We start from the raw sequence: 25,402 nt of genomic DNA, 5'->3' as shown, positions 1-25,402 counted from the left end.
TTCATTATATTACTGAAACATCCACAAAGTGATTCATGAACAGTTCTGCCTGTTCTGAGAGAGGGAGACACCTTTGATCTTCCATAAATTAAAATAATATATTATCTAAACAGGTGCACTCCCACCTAAAACAGATAAATGAGACTTCAGTGGATGGAAATATAATGTAAATAGTTTCCTCTTGGATAAATAATCTGAATGAAACAGGAATAAAATTATATAAAATATTTTATTTTGAAAATAAAGGTCACTGAATAGTTTATATTTTATTTATACATTCCATCACATTTTACAAGGACTGGGTTAGACCCATGTTATATAATACATTGTTTACCTGCTTTTGTTATTTATATATGGAAGAGAGAAAATTTATAACAGAAGGGAGGGAGAGGAAGGAGAACAGTTGGAAGAAACATTCACTGTACAAAGTTGCCAAACATCACGGCACACCAACTTCGAATACACATGTGCTCCAAGTGTACGAACGAGCCTGATCAATTAAGTCTAGCCTCAGGTCAGGCAGACTATACATAACGATTCGTTATTGGCCAAAAACGAATGGCCTCTTTATAACTGTCAATAAAATAATACACAATGAAGAATTGGGCGATGACATTTCGCTTCAAATTCGTGGAGAAGTTCATCGATGTCGTTGTCTAAATCCTCACTCTTTGACATCTGTAAGAAGAGATGAGGGAATCTGCAGCAGTTCATTAAAAATACCGTATTTAAGCGAATAATACCCGCACATTTTTAAAAAAAATTGCGGCATGAAATTGGGGTGCGGGTTTTATTTGCGTCAAATTTGGCATTTTTTTCAAAATCAGCCTTTCTAAAGTTAGGGTGCGGGGATTATTCGGTGGCGGGGAGTATTCGCGTAAATACGGTAAGTATCAACACACACAATACTATAACAAATAACAATGGTTCCTTTATCAATCAACAGTGCTACACCTGGTATTTTATAGGTTCTGGGTTTGAGCCCTTCTTGGGCAGCTATTAAAACTCTAGAAATTGGAGAATTTTGGCACATTACAAGATGTCCCTCATGAAAAGTCAATATTTGTCTTTTTCTGTGGCAAGCGTTACCAAAATTAAATATCAGTAAGCATTATTGATACCAGGATACATGCCGACATGGTTCAGCTAAAAAAAAAAAAATCCAAGTAAGGTTGAAATGCAGTTTGTACCGAAGTCCAATCATAGATCCCGAACGCAGAAGATCCATAGATTTCAAATCAATGAACTCAAGATAAATCAAAACATCATTCATGATTATCAGAAAGAGTTTGAATCTCTAAAATGACAGGATGCTGCCACTCCAGATACAAATATACTGGAGTAGTGCATCTCACCATGCACCTTGCCTCAGCACAACATACTGACTCATTTCCCCTCGCCACACTTCCCGCTGTTTAACACACTGAGTACAGTCGGTAACATAGCTGCTTTCAGAGAACACCATAAAGGGGACTGTACTACCATACTATTGAGATGCTTACAGACTCTGACAATGTCTGCACGTACTGCAGTAAAATGGTGGTTACTTTCTGGTATGAGAAGACAATAGCATAGACTCAGTCAATGAGGAATGAACCAAAAAGAGAATTCTATAAACTGTATCAGCAGCTTAAAATGTACCCAGATAGATTTTTAATTCTTTAATTACATCCTGAAGCTAGTAGAACCAGGAACTCAAAAGGTGCACACTATATATAAACAACTGATCATTGCAGAAGAGTCCGACTTGTTGGTTGAATGGTCAGCGTACTGGCCTTCGGTTCAGAGGGTCCCGGGTTCGATTCCCGGCCGGGTTGGGGATTTTAACCTCCATTGGTTAATTCCAATGGCCCGGGGGGCTGGGTGTTTGTGCTGTCCCCAACATCCCTGCAACTCACACACTACACATAACACTATCCTCCACCACAATAACACGCAGTTACCTACAAATGGCAGATGCCACCCACCCTCATCGGAGGGTCTGCCTTACAAGGGCTGCACTCAGCTAGAAATAGCTACAGGAAATTACTATTATTATTATATTGCTGAAGAAAGGCTGGAGGTGGTACTCAGGTATGTATTACAAAATATACACAAATATGACTTCTTTTATTCCTGGTCCAACAGTATCTTTCATTTGCAACAAAAACTTCGGCTACACAAATTATTTCAAAATGGAAATAACAACCTTAGTTGCAAGATGGATGTGCATGCATCTAAAACAAATTCAAGTGAAGTAAGCACGATAGCAAAACATTTCAAGGAAGCTAAATCCCTCATCGTGAAACCTGCGGTGCACAAGTCTTATTCAGATTCTTGGGGGAGACCTGACATTATCCAAGAGATAAGTCAGAGAGTCTCGATGTATCCTTACCCGTCAGAAACTCAGAACCAAATTGAAAACCTTTCTAGCAACATTTAACATAAAGTTTATTACACAAATTACCAAACTGAAAACTCTCACCAAAGCCATACATGAAAATCAGATACCCATAATTGCCCTACAAGAAACATGTTACACAGACGAAGAGACTTTTGAATCTGAATGTTACCGTTTCTTCAAGAGCAGAGCTCATAAAGAGTCCTCAATGGATCTGTGATGCTTGGAACCGCATTTGCTGTGAGAACCAGAATCCTCAAATCGGTTGCAAATTTCAAACCAGTGAATGAAAGATTATCCATATTAACAATCAAATGTGCCAACAAGACATACAGCCTAGTTAACACACATGCCCTCACAAATGATAAGATCAGATCTGATACGAAGTGGATAACTTCTGGGACCTACTGAATGAAAAGCTCGCCAAAATTCCCAAACATCATGCGAAACTTCTTATGGCAGATTTCAATGCCCAATTTGGCCGCGAACAAAAGTATAAGAAAATCATTGGAAACCATCCTGGCCACAAAAGAACCAATCAAAAAGGCAAGAGATTGGTCTCCATTTGTGAAAATCTTAACTTGCAGTTCATGTCAACCCACTTTCACCATCTTTCCAGAAAACAGACAACATGGTGATCTCCTATCCCAACCATCGGAGAGTTCCACATTAATCACATCGCAATCTCTCGGAAAAACAGTCCTGAGATTATGAATGTTAAGGTTAAAAAGGGCGTAAACACGGCCTCAGACCACTACATGTCTATAATTAAATTTAAACCGGTCCCAGCAAACTCAAACAAGACCCCCAAAAATATTCGCTTTGACAATGATAAACTCCGATAAAAGTCACGGAGTTGCAGGAAAAGGCTCGATCGATTAACAACACCAAAAACTGCCTGATTGAGGCTGCATAAGAAGTTGCTGAAATCAAAAGAAGCAAGAAACACGCCTGGTGGAATGATACCTGTGTTTCAGTTGTCAAGGAAAGGCTCGACGCATGGAAACAATATTATTCAATAAAATCGCAAACTGACTGGGAAACCGACAAAGCCCAACGGGCCTAGACAGCTGATGTGATCCGAGCTGAGAAACGTAAATATGAAAAGTCACTTATTGTGAAGATCGACCAAGACTTTAAGAGAAATGAAACCAGAGACTACTATAGAAGGTTCAAAAGGAAACTTTTGGGCTACAAACCTCCATTGCTATGCTTTCAGTGAAAGGATGGTATGTTGGCAACCTCGAACGAAGAAAACTGTACCATCCTCGCTGACTACTTTAAGACTTACTAAATTGTTATCAACCCAAAAATCCTGTCAAGACCAAAGAACCTATACTCAGATGCCAAGAATCGAGACCACCCAACAAAGAAGAAATCAAGCCCCTGAAGAAGCAGTTGAAATCTTGCAGAAACAAACAGAACAAATTTGGAATGAAGAAATCCTACCCGAAGACTGGAAAACAGCGTTGATCCATCTGTTACACAAAAAAGGCAACATGAAAAACGTCAACAGAGGAATATCCCTGCTACCAGTAACTTACAAAATTCTCTCACATTTTCACCTGGAGCATTTAGAAGCCCAAGTTGAGCATTAAATAGGCAAATACCAAGGGGGCTTCAGGAAGGGTCATTCAACTGCCGAACAGACCCACAACCTCAAAACGATCAAACACTGTAATCTCAGGTCCAACCGGTCAAGATGGCGACTGGAGGAGACACGCGCAAGCTCAGTGCTGCTGCAGTTTGTGTTGTTTGTGTGGTAATAATCAGAGTTGTTGCGCTTTACGGTTCTCTGCACGGGTCTATTTGAGTTAAGGAATCTGTGTGAGCAAGTGAAAAAGTGAGTTCTCCTTTTGCATGGCTACTAGCAGAGAGAAACTACTACATTCCAGCGTTCTCTCTGACTGGATGCGCCATTTTCCAGACTTATAGGCGCCTCCCTACTAGCTCGGAGCCGAACAAGCCTAGGCCTGGTCGCTCAGCGATTAGGGGCTTGCTTTGCCTCCTACTACTGGCTGGAGATGTCAACTTAAACCCCGGTCCCACCACTTGTGAAATGAAAACAGACATAAACATCTATTGTCAGAATGTGCAAAGCCTAAACAATAAGTTGTCTGATTGTGAACTAGCCCTGCCAGACTTAAGAGAAGTTGACGTGATTGGACTTACTGAAACATGGCTCTCTTGCGCTAGTGACAGTGAACTACCACTCAATGCTAATTACAGCATATTCCATCGTGATCGCACTACTCTAGGTGGTGGAGTGATGCTAGCAGTAAACAGTGCGTTACCATGTAAACGAAGGACAGATCTCGAACGGAACTGTGAGTTAGTGTGGGTAGAGCTACTCTTTTCTCAACGCCCTGTACTTGTGGGATGTTACTACAGACCACCAAAAAGCCCATTCTGTGACCTTGAACAGTGCCTGGACTCAGTCATTGCAGCGCTCCCTCATGGTGAAGTAATTTTAATAGGCGACTTTAACCTGTCTATAAAGTGGTCTCCTCCAACTACCGGACAGTCAGCTAACAACTGTGACACATACTTTATAGACAGTTTTATGAATGGCCTCGGACTGAAACAGTTTAATATGTACCCAACCCGTGGACCCAACACCCTGGACTTCATACTCTCCTCATTAGAACTTAAAACAATAACCCCAGGCAGAAACCTTTTCCTGTGCGACCACCAGTCCTTCGATGCTACATTCCTCCTTCCCTACCCCTCCTCAAAGCCTCACATCTGGCGCCGTGCCGACTGGCCTGCAATGTGTCGTGCCCTGGAATGCCTTCCCTGGAGTCTGCTCGAAATAGCTGATATCGAATCGGCTCTCGACCTACTGTACGACTGGCTGCAAGCTGCAATTAAAGACTTCGTACCTGCACAATGGGATACTACTAGCAAACATCAACACTGGATATCACAAGAGACCAGACTGATACTATTTAATAAGAAGAGAGCCTGTGGAAAGACTTCCCTAACCCACACACTCACAATACCTTAGTAAAAATCCACTGCCACGCGAGGTTTATGGTCAGAAGAGACTACAAAACACACGTAGACACTGTCACTGAAAGCGTCCGCAGCAATCTCAAGTGCTACTGGAGTCTCATCAACACACGGAGAAGGACGGAGTGGATTCCAATCAGCGTGAACCACAACAATGCAACAGCAGATGGCGCCGATCGCAATGACCTGTTCAACAGGTATTTCTTCTCCAACTTCTCTCCTCCCTTACAAAACCAACCGCTCCCTCCCGTTGGTACAGCTTCAAACAGAACCCTATCAAGCATAACTACCACACCAAGTGAAGTTCATAACTTTCTTCAAACTCTTCGTACCAACAAAGCTACCGGTGCCGACACTATAGGTCCTCTTTTCCAAAAAAATACTGCCAGCACTCTTTGCGTCCCTCTCTCTAAATTATTTAACAGATGTTTTGCCGCGGGCTACTTTTCCTATTACCTGGAAACAAGCAAATATTGTTCCACTTCTCAAATCAGGCAACAAATTTAATGTTTCATCTTACCGACCAATCTCTATTCTTCTCACACTATCCTTTATCTTTGAAAAAATTATACACCAGCGTCTCCTCGCATTTACTTTGCCGTATATTTCAACCAAGCAGCATAGTTTTCTACCAGGTGGCTCTTGTCTAACAAACCTGGCCACTCTGCATAGCTTTGCATCACACGCCATTGCAGCTAAATCACAGTTGGATATCTGCTACGTAGACATTTCGAAAGCTTTCGATTCTGTAGACCATACTCTGTTGCTCCATAAACTCTCCGAACGATTTAATATACATGGCAGTCTTCTGACCCTTCTTACTGGCTTCCTACATAACCGTTGGCAGAGAGTGGTAATATCAGGCACTTCATCCTCATGGTTACCAGTCACCTCCAGTGTCCCACAAGGCAGTACTCTTGGCCCCTTGCTGTTTTCTTTGTTCATGGACGATCTGCCGTCCAAACTCAACGAAACAGCGAATACCCTACTCTTTGCTGACGACTGCAAGATATTTACGGAGATCAGGAATCCAGCAAATGCAGCTCTGCTACAGTCCTCACTTAATGCCCTCTCGAACTGGTGCCGTACTTGGAAACTTATCCCCAATCCACAAAAATGCAGCCACATGACCATAACACTACGTAAATCTCCTCTACCGACATCATATTACCTACTCGACAAGCCCATCACCGTGGTTACGCAACAGCGTGACCTAGGTGTAATATTCGATACAAAATTACAATTTAAGACCCATATAGAAACATATACAACCAAGGCTATGAAATTACTAGGCATTCTCTATCGCTTCACAGAAATTTCTGACCCCATTGCTCTTCGTCACTTCTTCCTCATGATCGTTCAACCTCTCTTAAACTACTGCTCTCCGATTTGGACAACAGCCGCCCCCTCCAATACTAAGCAGTTAGACAGAGCAGTGTCCTCCTTTGTTGCAATTGTAAGGAACAGAAACCCCAAGCTCAGAAATCTGTCTACGCAGCAGGTATTAATGGCAATTAATATGTCACCGCTGCACATCAGGCGACGGGTAGCTGACCTGAGTTTCCTCCACGAGATCTTACATGGACATTACCGCTCGGAACATCTTGTCTCACTCTTCTCTCTCCGCGTTCCTTCCCGCTCCACCAGAACCAAAGACCTTCTCCACATTCCCCACACTCAACGCTCAATACTTCAACGATCTTTCCTAATCCGCCTCCCAACACACTTTAACCATATTAATAGGAGACAATAGCTTGATATAGCATCAAATAAAAGTGTATTCGAGAGGTGTGTAAATAGTATCTTAAAGATAAGTTGATGTGAAGGGATTATACTGCCATCTTGACTCACGAAGACTTGGCTACGAACATGGACATTCTCATGGTTTTCGATTTGGACAGTTATTAGTAGGATGTGTACCTGATCTTGTTATATTTTGTTATGTTTGTTATATTTTATTATGAAAGTTTACGTTTGTTAAATAGTCTGTTGACAGTGCAAGTGAAATTTGCTCAGTGTAGCTGTATCTTGTGCTTCGTGAATGAATAAATAAATAAATAAATAAATAAATAAATAAATAAACAGTACGTGTCAGTCTTTGTGGACTTTGAAGAGGGCCTACAATTCAATACACTGGGAGGTTCTGCTAAACATCCTCAACGAATTCGAGGTTGACCTGAAACTACTGGCATTAATTAGAGCCACCCTGACTGACAAAAAAACCAAAGTAAAGTTTCTAGGATGCCTATCAGATTCCTTCGAGGTCAAAACAGGAGTCAGACAAGGTGATGGCCTCTCTCCGATGCTTTTCAACTGCGTGCTCGAAAAGATCATTAGGACCTGGCAAACAAAATTATTAGAAGCTAATTATAGTCCTCTGAGAATGGGAATAAAATCTAAAGTGATCATGATTGACTGTCTAGCGTTTGCTGATGACATCGCCATTCTGTCAAACGATGTAGAAACTGCTAGGATGCAAATCGACCTTCTAAAAGAAACCGTTGAACAAACTGGCTTGCAGATATCTTTTGAAAAAAAAAAACGAAGTAATGACTAACATCAAAGATGCCCCAGCAAAACTCCAGACAAAATACGGAAAGATCAACCAAGTAGAAAAATGTAAGTATCTGAGTGAGATCATAATGAAAAATGGACTGGACAAAGAAGCAAAGGAACGAGTACTCAAACTTGAAATAACCTATCAAACGTCGTGCTCAATGTACAACAAAAAATGCTTGTCCCAAAATACTAAAACTACGACATTATGAAACTGTTCTGAAGCCAGTAGTTATGTATGCAGCCAAAACGCTATCCTTAAATTCTAATAAAGGACTCCTCAAAGAACCGGAGAAAAAAGAGTGCAAAATCATCAGAAGTATCATAGGATTGAATTACAAGAATGGCACCGTTTATAGTGTAAAAAATCCAACAAAGGAGTGTACAATGAAATAGAGAAAATTACAGAAACAATCAATAAAAAACAGGCACGATATTATAGTCATCTCAAACAAATGGACAGAAACTGGTTGACTAAACAGATCTTTCACTTTTTTGACTTCAAACCCAAAACCACAATGCCCTGGTTTACGAACACCAAAGAAGACCTCAAAATACTGCATATAAAACACGAAGACGTCTTCAATACAGATCTCTTCTGCAAAAAGATACTGACGAATGGACTAAACCAAGACAAGCAACCGAAAAGAAGACAAGGTACCACCTGGACAGAGGAATGCAAGCTGGCCCACTCACAGAGAATGAGGAAATTCTGGGCTCGAAAGAAAGCAAAGCAAACTGCCAAATGTAACAATACTTAACGTGGTCCTAGATGGCCCCAACGAATAATAATAATAATAATAATAATAATAATAATAATAATAATAATAATAATAATAATAATAATAATAATAGTCTAAAAACTGCAAGGGAATGCCTAGGAACATCTGTGTGTAAAGAGGGGAAAAAATGAACATCTTAGTGGAATGATGAAGTGAGAGCAGCTTGTAATAAACATAAAAAAAGAAGGCATATCAGAAATGGCACCAAACAAGGACTGAAGCAGACAGAGAATTTTACTTGGATGAAAAAAACAGAGTGAAACAAATAGTTGTTGAATCCATGAAGAAGTTGTGGGAAGTTATTAGTAATAACCTGGAAAGACTATGTCAAGCAGCAGGGAAAGCTTTCAGGACAGTAAAAAAAAAAAAAAAATCTTAGAAAGGGAGGGAAGAAGGAAATGAAGTGTTTTGGGTAAATCAGCTGAACTCATAATAGATCCCAGGATATCATTGGATAGCTGGAAGGAATATTTTGAAAATTTTCTCAACGCAAAAGGAAATCTTCCTGGTGATGTCACGAACAACTAAGCTCATGGGGAGGAGGACAATTATGTTGGTGATGAAGTGAAAAAGATGTAAATAAATTCCATTGTCATATAGCAGTAGAAATAGATGAAATTAGACCTGAAACAGTGAAATATAGTGGGAAGCCAGGGATGAAATAGTTTCATAAAGTAATAAGATTGGCATGAATTGGTAATAAGGTACCTTCCGATTGGACAAAAGCAGTAATTTCACCTATCTACAAGCAAGGGAGCAAGAAGGATTGCAATAACTGTAGAGGTATCTCGATCAGTATACCAGACACGGTGTTCACTGGGATTCTGGAAGCAAGGGTGCAATCAGTGGTCGAGAGTAAGTTGGATGAAAGCTATTGTGGTTTCAGACCACAGAAGTCAGGATCATATTTTCAGTATCCACCAGATAATTGTAAAATGATACAATAGGAATGGACAGTTAAATTTTATGTTTTGTACATCCACAGAAGGCATATGACAGAGTACTGGGGGACTATGAGATTAAGTGTAGATTATTAAAAGCAATCAAAGGCATTTATCTTGACAACTAGGCTGCATTGAGAATTGATGCTAGAATGAGTACTTGGTTCAAGGTACCTACAGGAGTTAGACAAGGCTGTACTCTTTCACCTTTGTTGTTCATAGTTTACATGGATCATTTGCTGAAGGGTGGGACTGAGTTAGATGAAAATGTAGTAAGCAGTTCGGCCAATGCTGACAACTCTGTCTTAATGGCAGATTGTGCCAAAAGCCTGCAGGTTTTCTCCACATGTTGCTTGCAACAGGGAATTCCTTCAAAAGCCTCGCCTCCTTTTCCATGGGAGCTAGTACAGTTGTGAGCATTGTTCCAGAAATTACTTCCTTGCTATGGCAAATTTTATGGACCTTGCATATGAAACCTTCCACTAACAAGAGATTCAAGGACATTGCAGACATGTTTCGGCAAAAATGGAGTTTCCCAAACTGCCTTGGTGCTCTTGATGTCAAGCATTTTCAAATTAAGTTCTCAGGTTGCTCAAGAACTATGTTTTATAATTATAAACAGTACTTTTCGATTGTCCTTCAGGATGTTAGTGATGCTAACTGTAAATTTAGTTTTATTGAAATGGGTGATGGGAGAACGTTTCAAAGCTCTGACCTCTACAGTTTAATGAAAATGCACAAATGAACATCCCAGCTGATGAATTTCTACTGGATTCAAATGTGAAGGTGCCGTATGTTTTCACAGCTGATGAAGCATGTCTATTATAGAAACATTTGTTGAAACCATACACCTGTAAACTAGATGAAGAAAAAGGGACTGTTTAACAAGAAACTGTCAACGGCACGAAAAACCGTGGAATGTAGCTTTTTAATCTTAACCGTGAAATGGAGGATACTGTATATAAAGCAATAAAAATGTGTCCTGATATTGCAGAGTCTATTGTTAAAGCAGCCTGTGTTCTCCACAATACAATAATTCGTAGAGAGGATCTAATAAATGACACTGCAGAGATCACTACAGTACGATATTTCCCTCCATATTTCAAGGACACGATTGTTCCACACAGGAATCTGCTTCAGTGAGGAATGCCCTCAAAGATTATTTTTCAAGGCACCATTCATCCGTCCATCCGTCCCATCCATCTTGGTTGCCAGGCAGAAATGAGTTAGCTGGAAAATTTATAATGCCCAATAGCAGATCATATACAGGGTTATTCACCTAACATGTTACACGGAAATAACTTCTAAACCATTAAAGATATCGCCATTCTGTTTTCATATTCGTAAATGGTACCCAGGGACTTATAAAATAACGTGCTACTTGGTCTCGTGAAGTGATTAATAACCGAGATATTGATACTAACTTCATATTTTTAAATGGAACGGCACAAATTTATGCAGCTGGCATAGAAGTTCAACTGCGTACAAGTTCAAATATGTAATTATTTTCAATATCGGACAAGTACTTTTTGAGATATCAATAAGAACAGCATGCGCGGTTTTGCATGCCGCATCAGACAGCGTGAAGTTGGGCAAGGACATATTGACACGAGAGCAGGTTCTTGGGTGTGATTCCGGCCACAGGATGGATACCAGGAATGTAAGCATATCGTACACATGTGATGGGTTCGCAAAGTGTGTATGACAGGCGAACTCATGACAGGACAGGGAGGGTTGATGTGTTTAAAGGGAATAAAATAAGTACTTTGGCTTGAAAGGAACATAACGAAAGTTAAAATTGTCACTGGTTTTAGTGCACAGTACATACTACTGTATGAGTTGAGAAATAAACATAACACAAAACACCGGAAGAGCTCCTTCTAGAAAAGCAAATTAATAATGTCCGAGGTACGTGATTAAGACACTTGAAGTGGTACAGAGAATAGTGGTTGTTATTTCATTTCTGGGGCTTGAACATCATGGTCGTGTAGTCCCATATGTGTGTGTGTGTGTGTGTGTGTGTGTGTGTGTGTGTGTGTGTGTGTGTGTGTGTGTGTTTTAGAATGTGCCTGATAACCTATGTTATTGTGATGTCTGTAGTAGTGTACTGTATTTGTAATTCGGTAGGAAACTGGGATGGAGGCGGCCGTTATCGTAAGTAAGGAACCATCCCGACATTTCCCTGGAGTAGCGGTGGGAAACCACGGGAACACTTCCAGGATATCCATCTCTTCTCAGTTTTGCCTCACAAGGCGAAGTGTACCCCGTTCCAGCCCCCCAACCAGAATTAAATTGCTTATCAGAGCCGGGAATTGAACCCGGACCACCGCGGCGATGGCTACGAATGCTAGCCGCTACACGTGATTAAGAAACTCGACAGGCTGCGGAGAAGAGTGGCTGTTTGTTGTTATTTCATTTCCGGGGATATGTAGCCCCGTTTGCATGGGGGTGTGTGTGTGTGTGTAGTACAAAGCACACCTCATTTTGTGCTGGGCTATTTCAGGCAAAGGAGCAATGTTACCAATGCTGGATTATTTGGGTTGGGATAGGTTAGACATTAGGAGACAAACAGCTCGACTTATTATGTGGGATGTTCTGAACTGATCGTGGTGTGATGGCATCAACACTATCATTTATGTTTTATTTTACACGCATTAATCTCCACAGAGCTCAAGCGTGACTGTGGTAGCGTGCATTCGGGAGAGCGCAGGTTCGAGTCCTGCCTCGCCCAACCTGAAAGCGATTTTCATAGTGTCCCATGTTCAACACCAGGCAAGTGCCGGATAGGTACCTTTAGTATAGGCCACGGCCGACGTCTTTTCCAAATCCTTCCCATTCCCATCCGTGAAAAACGACTCTAAACTGAGCGCAACCTATTACACATGGATGTCAAAACAAAACAAATTTAATTTCCCTTCCCGTTGTGTGTTTGCCAGTCATATAATAACGTTGCACACCCAGGGTATGTTACGGTACATCACATTATGTTTACAGTACATGCCTGGTATCCGTTCTGTGGCTAGAATCAATGCCAGGAAGCAGCTTGCTTGCCAATACGTCCTTGGCCGACTGCACGCCGTCTGATGCGGCACGCAAAAGCCCAAATGCGATTTTTATTAATATCTCATAAAGTAAATGTCCGATTTTGAAAATACTTACATATTTGAACTTGTACGCAATTGAACTTTTAGGACAGCTGTAGGAATTTGTGCCATTCCATTTAAAAATATGGAGTTAGTCTCATGGGATGATTAATAAGAGAGATATTGATACTAAGTAGCATGTTATTTTACATGACCCTGGGTACCATTTACGAATATGAAAACAGAATCCTGATATCTTTAATGGTTTAGAAGTTATTTCCGTGTAACATGTTAGGTGAATAACCCTGTATGTTGGTATTATAAATTTATTCATTCAGGACAAATATTTCAGGATCCCTATGGGAATCAACATCTACATCATCTGATGGCCAAGCAGGCATCAATTTTTGGTAACGAGACGAAGTCTCTCATAGCGCATTGGCACTGCCGGTGGCTCCAACTAGCCTACGCAGTGGCCTTCACGGTATGCACTAGCCAAGCGCCTTGATGGGTGTGCTATGTACCAACTGATGAACCCAACTTAGCACACGGGGGCGAAACACTGGCAACCAGGAATGAGTTAGCTGGAAAATTTATAATGTTCAATAACGAACCATTTATATTGGTATTATAAATTTACTCATTCGGGAAAAATATTTCAGGTTCCCTATGGGAATCAACATCTATATCATCCAATGGCCAAGCAGGCATCAATTTTTGGTAATGAGACAAAGTCTCTCATAGTGCATTGGCACTGCCGGTGGCTCCAAGTAGCCTACGCAGTGGGCTCCACGGTATGCACTAGCCATGCGTCTTGGTGGGTGTGCTATGTACCAACTGATGAGCACAAATTAGTACACGGGGTCCAAACACTGGCAACCAAGAATGAGTTAGCTGGAAAATTTATAATGTCCAATAATGGACCATTTATATTGATATTATTTGAACACGGGGCGCAAAAGTGGGAAGTTGCGGCGATAGCCGCTGAGCCATCATCTCGGTTGAACTTGTTACGTTGTAAAAGGTGTGTAAAGCATGTTGGAAACTTCGACCATAATTTTCTCAGAAACAGTCAAGTGTCTACGGATAAACCAAAACATGCTTGCTTATTTCGGCCCCTCTTTCGTTGAGTGAATTTTCTGGGAAATCGGGTTGTTACACTTGACGGGTTTTCCTTGTCAGTCTTTTCAAGTGCAGTTGGGAGGATTATCTACAGCACAAAAATGTGTGCTAAGTTCTCCATCGATCCAACAATATACACATTAACCATACCAGAGACCTCCATACAGAAGCAGAGAAGTGCTTAGAGAAACTTAACCTATTCCTGAATACTGAATACGAGTCCGTCAAGGTCTCACTTCTACGACAACTCCATAAGAAAGAATTATATGCCTGGTATGCCTTACCACAAAAGGGTAAGGGTGTTATACTATACAAGGAATACACACCAGCCAATCAGTGGGTAAAAGAAACTCGAAGGACTAACCAGCAGCGACTGGAGAAATGCCATAAAACAGACAGTAAATGTAGTTCCAGTTTGTGCATTACCTGGCAGGTCCCAAAACAATAACCACTGTCGGCATTGCCACAGTGAGATTGAAACACTTGGTCATGTTTTGGATTCCTGTCCATTAAATGACACACTACGGAACTCGCGACATCATCGTATAAGATCTATGATTGCTGACGCCTTAAGAGGAAAGCAATACACAGTCCACAAGAAGGTACAGGGACTGTCTCAGACTGGATCAAGCCACTGGATTCACATGATAGCTCAAGTAATGGGTTCATAATAGACCCCACAATTAGAACCGAGGCATCATCTACTCAACCACATGATGTACACAAAGAGAAATGTGATATATATAAACCTACAATTCCATATTACACAGAGAAATATCATCTAGGCTCCACAGAGGTATTAGGATTGATGATAGGAGCAAGAGGCACCATTACTCACATATTTCAAAACTTTTGCAAAAAATTTAATCTGGATAACCAATTTGTTAGGGACAATGAGTTTGCAGCCCTGAAAGGCTCATTAACAATAGTAAGAAATCATTTATGCTCCTAGCTGTATCTTTGTCCTATAAAGAGTTCCTCATAAGTTTCAAAATTATTGATTGATATGTTTTTTACCGAGTAATAGGTACAATATGGTATACTAATCATTTATAAACAATATATTTTACACAAACTCTGTAGTTGTCAACCCACTTTGTATGTAAGCTTTATCTTTTTGTCAGCCTCCAAATGGGGAAGCAGAAATAAATGCATTTCACTCTCTTGGGACAAGCACAAAAAGTGTGGGAAAAAAACTAAAGTATGACTTGGAGGAATTACAAGGGTTAAGGAAACCTGGAATTAATGACACAAAAACTATGTTATCAAGCATTAGCTGCACCACATTTTCTGGCTTTCTTTGTTTATTCAGTATTAAACAACACAGGATATGTTTTTTTACATTCATCCGAGCATGAATATGCATTTCAATATGCCCAGCAAAAATGTGGGAACATTTTTATCGAAACTTGTGAAATATCAACCCTTCATTCCAATGATGTTCACCGATAAAGTAGTGCAAGGTGTGTGAGCTTTGTAATGGTGGAAATTTTAAGAAAATGTCATCGACAAGTTGGTAACATATAAAGTTATGCAACTCTTAACAGCCAGAGCATCATCTGCAGGTGTTTTTCTATGTTTGGTGTTGTTCATGCAAAGTTAAGAAACAGACTTGGTTGTACACAAGCTCCCAAGCTTGTGTTTTTGTATAAGCACTTAAATATGGAAACTATAAATGTGACTGAAGATGAACTACTGGTAGTTTAGAAACAGGCTTGGTGTAAAGAATACTTCCAGTTTGTGTTTCTTATTTAAAAGAATAAGTCAAAAGATAGAAAAACTGATTTTAAAATATATTTCAATATATCACACCCCATTTCAAAATATGGTTAAAACACAGACTTTAGATTGATCCTTCATTATTCATCTTAAGTACTTAAACAATGATGCATACATGAATCTGAAAATAATATCAAATTAGTAAGAATGTAATTAGTAAGAACTGAAAAAAATCTGATCTAAATCAAATAAAGCCAATTTAAATTTAAAAAATGATTTTGATTTTAATAAAAATCATGATTATTTTTACACCCTGATATGAAGAGTAGCATGAACAAAAGAAATTAGTTACCAGATATTCCCAGGGAAAGCAGTATTATTAACAACAATGCCTCACGACATTCAAGGAAAGCAAATCAGCCAAACTTGAACTGGGCAACACAAAGTTTGTAGATGGGCATCCAGAAAAGAGTATTCAATTACAAGATTATTGTTTTAAACATGATCATCTTCATTCTATAATTATTCATCATTCAAAGTACAACAAAACCATGATAGCTGAGTTAGTGAGGTAGAATAACTCTGTAGTTCTGTAACTGCCCACTTACCTTTTCAAGTTAAACCCAGATAGTTTATATGGCAATATTTGAAATATTTTATTGCCATCCATACCATGTCCTTTGTGAGTGCCAAAATGGGAAAACTGATAGGAGTGTTTCAGAAACATCAAACCTGAATCTCGAGTTGGCCGTGCGCGTAGAGGCGCGCGGCTGTGAGCTTGCATCCGGGAGATAGTAGGTTCGAATTCCACTATCGGCAGCCCTGAAAATGGTTTTCCGTGGTTTCCCATTTTCACACCAGGCAAATGCTGGGGCTGTACCTTAATTAAGGCCACGGCCGCTTCCTTCCAATTCCTAGGCCTTTCCTATCCCATCGTCGCCATAAGACCTATCTGTGTCGGTGCGACGTAAAGCCATTAGCAAAAAAAAAAAAAAAAAAAACCTGAATCTTGGATCAACTATGTGTATCAAGTTAGGATAAAAGGAAGGAAAAATGTGCAAGCTGACTGTTCTGAAGATATCCCGATTCATGGTCCCGCAGGACTTTTAGATGCCTGTAAATTCACTGTCATGAGGCTGGTGTACTTCTGCACCTTCAAATACCACCGGACCGAGCTGGGATGAAACTTGCCTACTTGGACTAAGAAAACCAGTCCTCTTCTCTCTGAGCTACTCAGTCCAGCAATTGTGTTCATACAGTAATTTTATACAGTATATCCTGAAAACCTTCACTTCTCTTCTTATTAGAGATCCACCAGTAAAAACATAGGACTGCTGTCATAGTGGTGACTCTAATGGTGCTATATCTGGTGATGGGACATTGCCTTGGATGACAGATGACCACAAAGTTTTTCCCTTAATATAACTATTACAATTGCATTCAGCATTCACACAGACAAGGGGTGAAGTAACAATGATGACAGTAGAGAAATGCTGCACTACTGTATCCCACAGCAAATGAAAAGTGGATCAGAATGGACTTCGTTGTCTAAAATATATTTTTAAAAAGGACAGAATTTTAGGCGCCCATATAAAAAATGATGAGTTAATTAACAGAGGAAATGTTGTTGAATTGTTACAGAATATTATTATGGAACAACATGAAAATCTGCTGTTTTTGTTGGTAATTCTCATGTATCAAAATTGATTTAACTGATTCAGTCTCAAAACAATAACTTAAATTGTACAAGATCCATCTTTTCAATACAAGATATGTTGTTGATTAAAATTATTTATTTATGGTACCGGTTTCAACATCCATGGACGTCGTCATCAGCCAAATAGGGTCATTATACAAAGATACACATTAAAGTTAAAACACACAAAATTGTCCTTCATAATTAAAATTGACTATAACAAGTTAAAATACAAAGCATATTTATGCTAAATGTCCAAGCCTGAATATGTAATTAGTACAAGTTTGACAACTTGTTAGTCATAAATAAAATTTAAAAAACTGAAGCTGAGAAGCCTCGCAGAAAAGAAGTTTTGAAGTCTTTGACAGTCTTAAAATTTTTAGATTGGGTGCTTTGTACAGCATTGGCAGCCAACATAGGTAGAGAAATGTAGGCTAAGTGCGATGCGGTAATGTTAAATACGTTATTATTATTTATCGTATGATGTGCACAGATAGATTATATAAATAAGTATACAATATATACACAATATATACAAGCAGAAGCCTATAGTTCCAAATCAAGTCCACTGATCCATTTTAAGGCCTCCTCAGTTGCATTATGAATGTCCTCCAAAGAACCTTGAAATGCTCTCTGTGGACACTCGGCAATTACGTGGTGGATGGTCTGTGAGGTAGCTCCACAATCACACCCAGAAGACTTCTGCCAGCCCCATTTATAAAGAGTATAGCCGCATCTTCCTTGATTGACTCTTATCCTGTTTCGAGTCCTCCATTGACGTCTGGGTAGATGGAATCCGGGAGGTTGAACATGAGGTAGAGTCACAAGATGTTGATTGGGAACAGAAGACTGCTGCCAATGGTGTAACCAGGCGATCGTGATGGAGAACCCAGATTCTTCCAGTGTAAGTGCAGTGCGCCAGGGTGGAGATCTAGACTTAAGTCGTGGAGGGGCAGGTTGAGTAATATCCTGGTGAACGGGGAGGTTGGAGTCCAGGCTGGTCTTCTTCCACAGTTTTAGAAGAGCTTCAGACCTTCTTAAGCAAGGCGGTGGAATATTACTGAGTGTAGGCAGCCAGGCCACGTTTGTAGAGCGAATAAAACCAGTTATGATGCGCATTGCTTGATTTAGTTGAGCATCAATCTTCGCAGTATGAGCACTGTTCAGCCAAGTTGAAGCGCAGTATTCGGCAACTGAATAGCAAAGAGCTAGAGCAGTAGATCTCAACACTTGGTTGTTTGCACCCCAGGATGTGCCGGCTAATTTTTGAAGAATATTATTCCAACTTTTGATCTTGGCGGCTGTGTTGTTAATATGATGTTTATATGTTAGGGATCTGTCTAATGTGACACCTAAGTATTTTGGGAAGGGACAGTGTTGTAAGGATTGATTTCTGAATGTTATTGTAGGCTTGTAGTTGGCAAATTTATTTCTGAGATGAAACATAGATGCGACAGTCTTTTGGAGATTTGGACGGAGGCACCACTTTTGGAAGTATGTATCTAGTTTTTTTTGATCTGCTGTAAGAATTTGTTCAGCTTCTGGAAAACTTGGTGTTTGGCTAACCAGTAGTATATCATCTGCGTAAATAAATTTCCTGGACTTAGTTGCTGGTAAGTCAGCAGTATAGAGGTTGAAAAGTAAGAGTGCCAGAACAGATCCTTGTGGAAGTCCATCATTCAGTTTGTAGGTTTTGCTTACTGCATCATCCAAGAAGATCTGAAAGTTTCTGTTGCTAATCATATTGCCAATAAGATTTGTAAGCTTGAAACAGGGGATGGCAGAGATAAGTTTTAGCAGGAGCCCTTCTCACCAAACAGTATCATAGGCTGCTGATAAGTCTAAGAAGACAGCCATACTAATCTTCCGATTCTCAAATCCATTTTCAATATGAGAGGTCAATGCAAAAATTTGGTCAGCGCAATTTCTTCCAGGTCTGAAGCCAGCTTGTTCTGTGGGAAGGAGATTATTGATGGTTTCTGAGATACTATTGTATATTAGTCTTTCCAGGAGCTTTAGAGTAACACTTAGCAGTGCAATGGGTCTGTAGCTTTCCACTCTCAGAGGGTCCTTGTTGGGTTTCAAGATCGATATTACTTTGGTCTTCTTGAATAGTGAAGGAAGGTTACCTGTCTCCAAAATATTGGAGAAGAATTTGGTGAGCCAAGTGATTGTTGCAGGAATTCAGGATAGATGCCATCTATACCTGCTGCTTTCCCGGATTTTATGTTCTTGATGCCTTCTAGGGTTTCCTCTCTTGTGAAAGGACAAGAGAATTGGGATGATTGTTGTTTTGCTAATTGCTTTTTATATTTCAGTGCTGACCGGATTTCCCTTACAACTTGTTTATCTCTATTGATCTTTGAGATAGAGATCATGTGTTTGGCTATATCATTAATGTTAACACTCAGTTTCTGTCTACCAGCTGGCTTTGATGAGTCAAGCTTTCTAATGAGAGACCAAGCCTTTCTACTTGAGTGGGTAAAATCAAGAGATGACACAGTGTCGTTCCAAATTTGTTTTCCATTGTCATTCAGTGATTGAATAAGTTTTGTGGCTGTTTCATTGTTGCCATTTTCCTCAAATTCCTTAAGAAGGCTCTCACTCTCTGCAGTCCATCCAGGAATATATTCCTTACGGCATCCTCTTGGAATGCAGCGCCGAGCAGCACCTTTTATAACTCCAACAAATCTGTCATAGTTATTAAAGGTTGGCTTAATCCATCTTATATTTGCATCAGTTTTTGCTTTAAAGAAAGAAAGAAGAGGATGGTGTTCCCCTGTGAGCATAAAAACAATACTCAGTCAGTAGATAATACATATGAAAACCATCTTCGTAAAATACAATGTTATGTCGTATTGTACCGGAGCGAGTGGATCTTGTGGCCGGAACTGTGTGCTGAAGAAATTGAAAGATTCTCGATCCAATGCGGGCCTGTAGTATGAAAGATAAAAATGAGTTAAACTCGGATGGTGGAAATGGGGCAAGAAAGTAAAGCTTTATGAAGAGACTCACCTTTGGTTGGCTGGTTGTGTGTGCTGCAGAGTCGAGTTGAAGAGGAACTGGCAAGGGAGTCACGTGGACCGACTGGCGAAGGAAGGGGAGAGGGAGGAAGAGGGGCAGGCACGAAATACGGGACGGGATCAGGGAGTTTTGGAGGTAGAAGAGGATACTGCGTCAAAGAGTTACGTCCTATCTGAAAGACTGAGCTATTTTCCGGAATTTTGAACATATAAAACACTGCAATGAGAACATCAAACAGGATTTTAGGATTCTCAGAGATGTCATTTAAATTAAAGTTTGAATTAAAAAATTGGTCTAAGTGAATGTAGCAGCTTTCGGTAGTATCTAAAAGAGGGCCCTTGCTAAGCGTGTCATGGATCTCAATATCCTGGTCTATTCCGTAAAATTTGTGCTTAGCGTCGTGTATATGCTAGCCTACCGCTGAAAATCTTATTATACCTAATTGCATTTGTATGTTCCGTGTACCTGATTTTTATGCTCCGGCCAATTTGCCCACAGTCATTGCATCGAAATCTGTATACACCTGATTTTGAGAAAGGGTTAGAACTATTGATCGTGTTAGAATTGTGTAGAACAACCAAATTTCTGTTGTTAGTACTGAAAGAGATGTTAACATTATGCTTCTTAAATATATTGGTGACGTTATATATGGTTTTATCGAAAGTGAAAGTCGAAAACAATTTGGTTTTGATTTATCCTTTATTAAATTTGATTTTGAGCAATGCTTAAATTTATTGATTATGCGTTCAATAAAAGTGTTGTTATAACCATTGAACTTGGCAATAGCACGAATGATATTCAATTCCCTACTCAGAACCGTTACAGACATGGGGACTTTAAATGCGTGGTCCACTAAGCTGTTGTAAGTGGCACGGTTTTGAGTCTGAGGATGCATTGAGTCTTGTTTAATTATCGTTGCTGTTTGGGTGGGTTTTCTGAAAATTCTATATAAGAAAGAAGAGGAAAGTCTGGTGATTGTTAAATCTAAAATATTGGTGGGGCCATTAATTTCTGATTCTAATGTTATGATTTATTAGCGTCGTTGGTGCATGGTAGAGTGTTCATCTAAGATGATAAATGTATCATCCACATATCTGTCCCACATCTGAATATTGTTGAATTTCACATCATTATCAATTGTTGTGTGTTCCAAGAAATCCAGGTATATTTCGGCCAAAATGCCAGAGGCCGGTGACCCCATAGCCAAACTGTTTTGTTTATAAATTACATTATCAAAAATGAAATAGTTATTGTCAACCAACAATTTTAAAATAGACAAAAATCAGATATTTCTAATTTACTTAAAAGAGTACTGGAATTTAAATTCTTCTTGATAATAGAAAAAAGCTTCCCGGTTTTTATACTAGGATACATATTAACTATGTCAAATGAGTGTAAAGTGTGGTAAGGTTGGAGTTTGAAACTGTCTAGTTTCTTATTCAACTCAAGTGTATTCTTAATGGATTTGCTGGAAAGGAATGTATAATGTTTTTTAAGGAAAAGTTGTATAAAATGGGACAGCTTAGATAAGGGACTTGGCCTATGATTTACAATGGGGCGTATGGGGACATCGGTCTTATGGATTTTTTGCAGTGCCTTCACGGACGGTAAGCCTGGATTCATGCTGATAAAATTTTGTTTTTCTCTTTCAGTCAAAAGGAAAGATGTGTTTTTCGGTGTTTGTTTCAGTTGCCGCTTAATAAATAGGGTAAAGTCTTTGTCGATCATCGAAAATGTATCATCTGTAAAAAAAGTTTTAGTTTTTAAAATGTAGTCAGATTTTTTCGTGACAGTTGTATTCATCTTGTCAGCTTTAGTAATGATCAATCCTTAATCTTCTGTTTTAATTTGATGTTTTTTCTTTCCGTGAATTGTACATTGATTTTCTTGAGTTCGGGAGAAATAAAAATCTTGTTTAATTGTCTTTTAGCGTCCAACCTCAGTTCAGCTTGTAGGTCCTGTGGCATTTTGTTGATGGCGGCCTCTGTTTCAATAATGAGCTTAGAAGCAATATTAGGTACATGAGAATTAGGCCAGTTGTATTTCAGGCATTGTATTGAAAAGGGGGATCTTGTACAATTTAACTTATTGTTTTGTAATCTCTATTCAATATGGACCAAACATGAAATTCTTGACCTTAAATGAAACAGCCTACCAGGCAAAATCTAAAGCTCAATATAGCTTTTATCAAGAAATGTATTATACATAAATTGACCCCAAACTTTTTAAAGGGTATTAATAATAAACATGTTTTTTTTCCACCAACAAAAAGTTCAACAAAATAAAACAACAAACTTTGGCTTCAGAATGAATTGAAATTTCTTCATAAGAAAAAGTCATTTTTAAATAACCATTTATACAAGGCTCACCTCGAGATCTCTTATTTACTTACTAACGCTCAATGGAACATCTTTCAGGACAAAGTTTATTGCAGACTTGTCAATGTACTATCCCATAAGCAGTCTACCCTAGAGAAAAAGTTTGATTCACTCATGAGTAAATCAAAACCACATTATGCTCCTTCAATAAAATTTAAAGACTCCGGTACTTCTGACAACCCCATCGCTTAAGTTCATCCGCCGCTCATCAATTTATCCAACACATTACTAGATGCTAATGAAATCTCAATTCATTCCAAAGGCCCGAAACATAACTGGCCTAATTCTAATGTACCTAATATTGCTTCTAACCTCAGTATTGAAACAGGCCGCCATCAACAAAATGCCACAGGACATACAAGGTGAACTAAGGTTGGACTCTAAAAGACAATTAAACAAGATTTTTATTTCTCCCTAACTCAAAAAAATCAATGTACAATTCGCGGAAAGAAAAAACATCATCAAATTAAAAAAGAAGATTAAGGATAACCAGTTGATCATCACTAAAGCTGACAAGGGGAATACTACCATCATTATGGAAAAATCTGACTACATTTTAAAAACTAAAACCCTTTTTACAGATGATACATTTTCGGAGTTTCAAACTCCAACCTTACCACACTTTACACTCATTTGACATAGTTAATATGTATCCTAGTATAAAAACCGGGAAGCTTTCTATTATCAAGAAGAATTTAAATTCCAGTACTCTTTCAAGTAAACTAGAAATATCTTATTTTTGTCTATTTCAAAATTGTTGGTTGACAATAACTATTTCATCTTTGATAATGTAATTTATAACAGAACGGTTTGGTTATGGGGTCACCAGCCTCTGGCATCTTGGCCGAAATGTACCTGGATTTCTTGGAACACACGGCAATTGAAAATGATGTGAAATTCAACAATATTCAGATGTGGGCCAGATATGTGGATGATACATTTATCATCTTAGATGAACGCTCTACTGATACACCAACAACTCTAATAAATCTCAATAATATTGATCCTAATATTAACTTTACATTAGAATCAGAAATTAATGGATCCACCAATTTTTTACATTTAACAATCACCAGACTTTCCTCTTCTTTCTTATATAGAATTTTCAGAAAACCCACCCAAACAGCAACGACAATTAAACAAGATTCAATGCATCCTCAGACTCAAAACCGTGCCACTTACAACAGCTTAGTGGACCGCAAATTTAAAGTCCCCATGTCTGAAACAGATCTGAGTAGGGAATTGAATATCATTCGTGCTATTGCCAAGTTCAATGGTTATAACAACACTTTTATTGAACGCATAATCAATCAATTTAAGCATCGCTCAAAATCAAATTTAATAAAGGATAAATCAAAACCAAATTATTTTCGACTTTCACTTTTGATAAAACCATATATAACGTCACCAATATATTTAAGAAGCATAATGTTAACATCTCTTTCAGTACTAAAAATAGAAATTCGGTTGTTCTACACAATTCTAACATGATCAATAATTCTAACCCTTTCTCAAAATCAGGTGTATACAGATTTCAATGCAATGACTGCAGCAGCTCATACATTGGGCAAATTGGCCGGAGCGTAAAAATCAGGTACACGGAACATACGAATGCAATTAGGTACAATAGATTTTCCATGGTAGGCCAGCATATACACGACGCTAAGCACAAATTTTACGGAATAGACCAGGATATTGAGATCCATGACACGCTGTAACGTCGTGCGTCAAATCGAAGGTTATCATTCATTACCCGATACCTCCATTTCTAACTCGCAGTTGGGCTGCCTAATCAGATGAAACGGGGTCGCTCAGCGGATACCTCAGAGTTTTCAAATGCCAAGTAAGACATGTAATCTTACTTCAAGATACGCTTAACGTGAGTACGAAGAGATTAACAACTCACGGGTGACGCCTATGGAAACTCGTGAGATATAATAATAATCGTCGACCAAAATTTTTTAAATCAGAGTATTTAACTACGTGAGAACTGGTCATGACTAAATGGAGTATTTAATTAATCAAAAATTCTCTTCGCTAAGCAACTAACTTACCAACTAGGCTACAATGAAAGAACTCATGATATATAAAATTGTAGAAAATAAACAAGATATTTATTGATTAAATATTGGACTATTAAACTGGAATTTTCTGCAAGGCATTACTTGACGTTTCATATTACAAGTGTGGATTGTGAGTCAGCGCTGGCTCGTAGAAAGAGAAATAATATGTAGTCTTAAACTATCTAGATCAGTTCCTTCGTGAAATAAAATTTGCGTATGTACATATTTACAATCGATCACTGGACATCTAAGGTCCATACTGTAGTTAAGTCATAGATACAATACCAACACAATCAAGTTGTTATGAGAGCTCATTTGCTTTAAGATTAATTAAACAAGTCTGAATTAAACACACGGTTAAGTTGAAATGTCTATAAAGTCCACTAATAAGCTCAAACTTGAAATTGAACCAAATTATAACTTTAAATTGCAGGACTAAACTGTATATCACAGATATATTTAATCGCCAATCATATTAGAATTGAGCGTTGAGAATATTAAATAGTAAATCGTAGCTGATAAGTAAACTCGAATAAGTAAATCTAGATGCGTAAATTTAATTGCATAAATCCATATGAATAAATCCCTATTAATAAATTCGAACTCGTGCTTTATTGCTACGTTCTCGTTGTGCATGGTTAACTAC

General features: G+C 38.9%; 1 protein-coding gene across 1 annotated transcript in view; it reads right to left on the bottom strand.

Annotated features, from left to right (window-relative positions):
* Nucleotides 1-210: 210 nt before the first annotated feature.
* The window catches only part of Ssu72 (Ssu72 CTD phosphatase), a 73,571-nt gene continuing 48,379 nt past the window's right edge, over nt 211-25,402 (bottom strand). The window contains exon 5 of the mRNA XM_067150100.2: nt 211-678. Coding sequence (XP_067006201.1) covers nt 577-678 — 102 coding nt within the window. The 3' untranslated portion in view covers nt 211-576. The remainder of the gene's footprint in view (nt 679-25,402) is intronic.

This window comes from Anabrus simplex, chromosome 6 (assembly GCF_040414725.1).
Source record: "Anabrus simplex isolate iqAnaSimp1 chromosome 6, ASM4041472v1, whole genome shotgun sequence".
Classification (NCBI taxonomy): Eukaryota; Metazoa; Arthropoda; class Insecta; order Orthoptera; family Tettigoniidae; genus Anabrus; species Anabrus simplex.
The sequence above is the reverse complement of the archived record's forward strand: the minus strand, read 5'-3'. Positions and strand labels throughout refer to the sequence as shown.